Genomic DNA, 7,372 nt, shown 5'->3' with positions numbered 1-7,372 from the left:
TAGTCTCCCATTCATATGCAACCAGAGTGGACCCTGCTTAGCTAAGGGGACAAGTCATGCTTGCTCCCACAAGACCAGCTCTCCTCTGGTCTCCAGTTGTCTCCAGTTGTCCCCAAATTGTCTCCAAATGACAATTTGTTCATAGCACGGCTGTCCTTAGGACATGGCAAGCAGTGCGACCGCCCTGGGCCCTGCTCTTTTAACTCCCCTTAGAGTTAACTGGAAGGGGTCACTGCACTGGTTGGTTTGCCCCAGGCCCGGCACCCCTCTAGGGCTCTCTAAGGACAGCCCTGGTTCATAGAGTTCTGAGAATGGCCCTATATAAATTGTACCCCCACCCTCCCCGCCATAGTCCTGGAGTTAATACACTCAAGGAACTCACTATAGCAGGATTACACAGCTTTGCCCTCTGCCGCGCCCCCCCCCCAAGATGTTGAAGTACAATTCCTGTCATCCCTGACTATTGGCCCCTGTGGCCAGGTATGATGGGAACTGTAGTCCAAAAATCAGCTGGAGGGCCAAATCAGCCCTGCATTGTAGTATATCTTAAGCCAATGTGGCTGGGAGTGATGAGAGTTTTCGTCATCTTAGGACCCAAGGCTGGGAACTCCTGCCTCGAGCAAACATCCCTAAACATACCCAGCACATCTGCTCTCTTTGCCTCTTTCCCCTTTATGGCAGCATCAGAACCCAGACGCTCATCCACACATCCTCCAAGTATTTTACAGAGTCCCAGTTCTTCACAAGGCAAGAAGGTTGGTAAGACTCTGCAGCTTCTCTGTTCCACCACCACCACCATCATATCTCCTCTGGGCTATTTAATTTTAAATAGACACACATGGGAGAGAAGGCAAGAGTGGTGGGTTTTTAGAATAAAATAAAATATTCATTTCTGAATTTAAAGGATTCTCAGAAAGGATTTGCAACAAATAATTTGTGTTATGTTAATGAACGTTCCTTGTTCCTCCCAATAGCATCTCAGCCAGCAACCACCATCTCTCTCCTAAGTACAATGTACTTGGGACAATTCCAAGGAATTATGTGTTCTTGGATGTACTCCCACAGTGCAAAGGCAGCAGTGGTAAAAAGGATCTAACACTTCTGGAAGAAAACGTACCCATCGCATCTGCTTCCTGAGGAAGTGTCTGGGCAGGAGTGGGGGGCTTTCATAACAGCAAACTCTTCCTGTCTTCTTCACCAGTTGCTACCAGGGTACATCACAACCATGAAACCTTACTTTTGAAAGAACATTTTATTGAAATATTGTGTCCCTCATATATAAGGAGCTGGAGGTCAAGCTACAAGGAGGATGGTCACAGTTCAGAACTCATTCTCTCTCTTTGGGCCAAACTAGAGGGGCACAACTTGCATTTCCCCAGAAGTACCTATTTTCTCTAAAATAACACAGCAGAAGAAGAGGGGCAAATTTGGGATAGAGGAACACAGGAAGCTGCCTTATACTGAGTAAGGCCATTGGTCTTTTGACATCACGCTCAGAATTGCCTACACTGACTGGCAGTGGCTATCCAAGGTTCTAGGCAGGAGTCTTTCCCAGCCCTACCTGAAGAAGCTGCCAGGTATTGAATCTGGGATCTTCTGCATGCCAAACAGATGCTCTACCACTGAGCTACGGCCCCATGTGCAAGGAACATAGGAAGCTGCCTTATACTGAGTCTGATCAGAGCTCAGTATTGTCTACATGGATCCATCTAGTTCAGTATTGTCTACAGAGGTGCTCTTTCCCACAGACCTTGGGGATCTGGTCCGTGGCCTCCTTTCTCTGGGGGGGGGCCCTCCAATTTTTCTGGGGGACCTCCAGAGGCCTGCCACCACCCCACACCCACTCCACCGCTGCTATGGGGCTTTCCTCCTCCTGTTTCCAGAGAAGTCCCAGGAGGAGGCATCGAGGGAAGCCCAGGGGCACCTCTCCAGGCACAGAGGGAGGCCAGGGCAGCAGGGAGGAGGGGAACACAGGAGGGGCCCAAACAGCCAAGGCAGGGCATTCCTGGCTGGCCACAGGAGGAGGCGCTGCTGCCTCCGTGCAGGGCCAAGCAGGAAGGGGCATTGCGGGGCTGTGAGGGCCGCTCGGCTGCTGCCTCCCTCCATCCCTCAGTGGCACAGTGGAGGAGCACAGGAGGCAGCACAATCATCATGGGGTGCATTGAGTGGACCATATGAGCCAATGAGCAGATGCTGGACGCTGGCCTGAGTGAGTCATCTTGCTGCAAGGAAAGCAGGGGAGCGGGCTGGGTGGGGGGCTCATGTAGCCCCCCTTCTACCTCCTCTCCACAAAGGTGGGCTGGCCCTGGGAGCGCCAGCACTCTCTCTGCCTGCACAAGTTCTTTCCCCACAAGGTCACCTCTTGCCCGCCAGCCACAGTCTCCAGGGTGCCTTCAGTTAGGCAAGTTTTATTAAAAACAAAACAAAAATTAAGGGGTGTGTGTTTTGCAGCAGGGTGGTGGTGGCCTCCGAAGCCCTATGTGCACCACTAATTGTCTACACTGACTGGCAGCGGCTTTTCAAGGTTTCGGGAAGAAGTCTTTCCCAGCCCTACCTGGAGAAGCCAGAGAGTGAACCGGAGACCTTCTGCTAGGGGTGTGAACGAAACAAAAACCGCAGTTCAGTTCAAATTCCAATCAATTCGAATCAAACCCCCTTGGGCCGAACTGGTTTGAGCAAATGCTGGCTCTGTGAAGGGGGTGGCGAGAGAAATAGTTAAAAGACCCTCTTACCTCCAAGTGCACTGCCCCTGCCCTACTCCCCACCCCCGGCACAGCCCATAACAAAAGTGTGCACGTGCTCCTGACTCATATACCAAGCTGCCTCCTCAACTGCAGCTTGGTTCTGGCCTGCATGCATCATGCATGTGTGGACACCACTAAGACATTGTGGTGTCCTCAGAGGGAATGGGTACCTTTGGACCGTAAAGGAGGTAAGGGACGCTTTACCTTGAATGGGCAGCACATTTGGAGGTAAGAGGGCCTTTTAAGTGTCTCTCTTGCTGCCCCCACCAGCTGTCGATTTGGCGCAGAACCAGTCTACCAGAACTGGGCCAGGTTTGGGTTGACAGACCCTGTTTGGTCCATGATCAAACCTCTGAACCGGCCCGGTTCAGAGGTGAACCATTTCCGCACCAAACTGTCCGTGCACACCCCTACCTTCTGCGTGCAGAGTTGATGCTCTGCCACTGAGCTATGGTCCCATCCAGGATGCAACACATGAAGAGGGGGGAGGCTATCTCTTTCCTGCCATGCCCCCTTTTCTGCTGAAGCCTGCCCTCCATCCAAGCTGCTATATACCTCCAAAGGAGCTAACTGCAGCAATTAGCTGATTGAGGGAGACCATTTTCAGCGGGAACAGGACGTGACTGCCAAGGGAGTAACCTTCCCCACCCCATATGAATTGATCGCAATGAGAATTGATCCCTCCCCTGCTCCAATTTTTTTGTGTGTAAGTGGGGGGAGACATTTCCAGTAATAAGCCCATTTCTTACTAACACACCTTGGTGCACTTTGCCCCTTTGCCCCTGTGTTACAGTAGCTCCCCAAAGGCTTAAGGCACTATACCAGGGGCTCTCATCCTTGGATCCCCAGATAGTGCGGGACTCCAGCTCCCAACATCATCAGCCAAAGCAGCCTTTTGCCATCACGGCGGGGGTGATGGGATTTGTAGTCACACAACATCTGGGGACCCAAGGATGGGAACCCCTGCCCTACACACCATATGTTTCAACAGCTCCTATCTACTAGGGTCAGTTCCTATTTTCTGCCTCTCAGTCAATTACCATCCCTCTTGTGTCTCCAGCTAGACTTTGGGAAAGATTCTAGAGGGTGCCCTTTTAAAACATGCCATTCATACGAGGTCTTGCACCCTGCTTCTCTTCTTTCTCCTTCCTGTAATGCTTAGCTAGACAGTAAACGTGGTTGAATGCATTTGTTGAGTCGTTGTGATGCTTTAAGAAGTACATTGAGCCATGGTGAGATGGAAGTTCTATGAAGGGTTTGTGTGTGTGTGTGTGTGTGTGTGTGTGTGTTGTTTTTTTAAGGAAACCTGTATGCTTAGTTGATTAACACACTCTGCTTCAGAAGCCAGTGTTGTTACAGGGGAAATGAATACAGAATGCAATGGGTGGAGTAGAGACTTTGGCTATGTGTTGCAGTCTGTGTGTGGGGAGGGTGTGTGTGTGTGCTTGGCCATGGTCCATGGTGAGAAAACGGAGGTGTTACAGCAGAGTCCCTATTTTTATCTGTGCAATATAGGGCTGCACAACTTTGGCCCGCCTGCAGAAGTTAGACTACAAACTCCATCATCCCTGACTATTGGCTTCTGTGGCTGGGGATGCTGGGAGTTGTAGTCCAACAACAGCTGGAGGGCCAAAGCTATGCAGCCCTGTTGTAGAGGGTATTTAGGGTAGTATACTTAGAGTAACTCTAGTGATCAGCATGCCGGCTGTGCAGGCATCCTTCTCCCAAACTGTATCCCAGAAGTCTTTGCTCTACAGAGTCACCACCACTCTAGTATTGTCTGTGGAAACTGATTATTAGGCCTTGCTTTAGAGTTCTTGAAACCTTCCTTTCTTCTTCTTCATCATCATCATCATCATCATCATTAATAATAATTTGATTTCTATACTGCCCTTCCAAAAATGGCTCCGGGCGGTTTACACAGAAAAATAATAAATAAATAAGATGGATCCCTGTCCCCAAAGGGCTCACAATCTAAAAAGAAACATAAGATAGACACCAGCAACAGTCACTGGAGGTACTGTGCTGGGGGTGGATAGGGCCAGTAACTCTCCCCCTGCTAAATAAAGAGAATCACCACATTAAAAAGTGCCTCTTTGCCAAGTTAACCTTTCGGGTTTCTTCTTTCATATTTTATGAAAGTTTCCTTTCAGGCTTCTTCTTTCATATTTTAGGGGAATCTTGAGTCATGAATGATTCTCCACAAATGTTACTCCACAAATGTTACTCCATGTGAGTCACAGCCAGAGCACTGAAGAAAACAGAGAAGCCCCTTCCTAGACACTATAAGTAACTAGTATTCATAATGCTGGGTTTCTCACTGCTAACACTCTCCTCGGGGAGTTGCTTCTGTTCACTCCCTGCCCCTGCCCCACTAATTGGAGCACACTCCTGCCTGCCATTGCCATTCTGGGCAATCTTGCTGACCTCCGTCACATCTGCTTCCATGTCTTCCTCCTCCTCTTCCTCCTTATCTGATGTAGTTGCAGCTGCAGCGACTTCTTGGTTCTGCACTCGGCGGGAGGGTCGCAGAATGGCCCTGCGGAAACCCTGCTTGAAGCGGTAGGAGAGGAAGCCATAGATGATGGGATTGGCACAGCTGTTCGCATAAGGCAACACCACTACCAGGAAGTAGATCCCAAAAAGTGACGGTTCCTCTGGCAAAGAGCAGGTGACGTTGATTATGTTGAGCACATAGAACGGCAGCCAACAGAGTACAAAGACCGCCACCACAGTGACCACCATGCGGGTGACCCTTCGTTCGGAGCGCTTGCGCTTGGCTGTCAGTGCTTGCACCTTTCTGCCTGATGAACGGACCTTGAAAACAATAAGCAGATAGCATAGACAGATGACCAGCAGCGGCCCAAAGAAGCCAAGGGCAGCTGTGTAGACAATGAAGCCAGCTTTCCACACTGAGGCTGGCTCAGGCCACTGGATGTGGCATGTGTTCATGCCTTTTGGGACATCTGAGAAAACCACCACTGGCAGCACCACCACTGAAGAGAGCACCCACACTGTGCTGCTGACCACCTTGGCCACACGGGCTGTCCGCCATTTTGATGATTTCCCTGGGTGCACCACGGCCAGATAGCGGTCAATGCTCATCACAGTCAGGCAAAAAATGCTAGTGAACTGGTTTATGGCATCCACAGCCATCACGAGCCGGCACATGAATGAGCCAAAGGGCCAGTAGCTCAAGGCATACTGTGTAGCCAAGAAGGGTAGGCCAAGCATAAAGAGTTCGTCTGCCAATGCCAAGTTGAAGATGTAGACATTGGTCACTGATTCACTCACGGCATGACACAATACCACATAGATGACCAAGGAGTTGCCAGCTAGCCCTACCACACAGACGATGAGGTAAACCAGAGGGATGAGGATGCCGCTGACATCCAGACTGAGGCTGGCAGCTACGGATAGGTTCCCAGACACAGAGTCTGTCCCGCTGGCTGTTGAATTCTCTCCCCATGAAGCCAGTGTGGTGAAGTTGAAATTGTCCATGGCAGAAGAATGAAGCAAGGATCTTACTAGATCAGTTTGGGGCCTGTGTTTGGGAAAAACAGAAGAGAAGAGCTATTTGCACCTTATAAATCACAGCAGAGCAAACTAAAGTCAAAGCTGGTGAAGGAATGAAAGTAGAGGTAGGATTTCAGGTTTCAGAGCCTCGCATATTGCTCAGTGCCCCGTGAGTGTTTTGTGCATTGCGGGCACTGCTGTGTGTTCCAAATGCAAGATGCATATGTACAAATGCTGAAATCACACAAAGGAGTTGCATGATTGCACAGCCATAGGAAATAATGGCTGTGTGACAACGCAACTCCCATGCACAATGTCAACGTTTGCATTTTGGAACAAGCAGCAGTGCCTGCAGTGCACAAAACACCCACAGGAGACGTGGACTTGGGACGAATATGCCACAGAGTATTCTTGAAAGATTCTCATGGAGAATATATGAGGTGGGAAATGCCAATAATATGTTGGACTTCCAATTCTGCTCAGAATGTTCTCCAAATAATTCTCACACTGTAGCTTCATTTGGAAATAAAAAGTTAATGTGCAGCTTTTTGCAAATCAATTACCAAGCAATTGCCATCTTAGGGTGATGGGTGTTGGAATCCAGCCACAATGGCAAGCTTCAGGATCCACTCCCACCTGGAGCATGGCTGCCCAACTTTGGCCCATCTGCAGGTGTTGGATTCTGGTTCCCATCCTGTCCTGATGCGATGGATGATAGGACAATGGGCATTAGGAGTCCAGCCACAGCTGGTGAGCCTCAGAATGGCCACCCCACCCTGACCTGGAGCATGGCTGCCCAATAGACAATAGGGCGACATGTGTTGGAGTCCAGCCACAGCCAATAAACTTCAGGATCTACCCCTGACCTGGAGCATGGCTGCCCAACTTTGTCCTGCCTGCTAGTGTTGGACTCCAAATCCCATCATTCTCTGCCTGCAGATGCTGGACTCTGACTCCCATCATGCCCTGCTACGATTGGCAGTAGGGTGATGGACTTTGGAGTCCAGGCTCAGCTAGGGACCTGCATGGCAACAATAGAATTTTAGAGTCATAAGGTACCAATCTCTTTGTCTATACCTGAGCATAGCTGCTTTTTGCCCATTTTCCAGCCT

The 7,372-nt window shown here is 49.9% G+C and overlaps 1 protein-coding gene across 2 annotated transcripts in view; it reads right to left on the bottom strand.

Annotated features, from left to right (window-relative positions):
• Window positions 1-439: 439 nt before the first annotated feature.
• SSTR3 (somatostatin receptor 3) overlaps window positions 440-7,372 on the bottom strand; it is a 30,405-nt gene continuing 23,472 nt past the window's right edge. For both annotated transcript variants that reach the window (XM_053252408.1, XM_053252409.1), the window contains one exon: window positions 440-6,288. In XM_053252408.1, the coding sequence (XP_053108383.1) occupies window positions 5,028-6,288 (1,261 nt within the window). In that variant the 3' untranslated portion in view covers window positions 440-5,027. The remainder of the gene's footprint in view (window positions 6,289-7,372) is intronic.

This window comes from Hemicordylus capensis, chromosome 5 (genome assembly GCF_027244095.1).
Source record: "Hemicordylus capensis ecotype Gifberg chromosome 5, rHemCap1.1.pri, whole genome shotgun sequence".
Classification (NCBI taxonomy): Eukaryota; Metazoa; Chordata; class Lepidosauria; order Squamata; family Cordylidae; genus Hemicordylus; species Hemicordylus capensis.
This window is presented reverse-complemented; position numbering and strand designations above follow the sequence as displayed.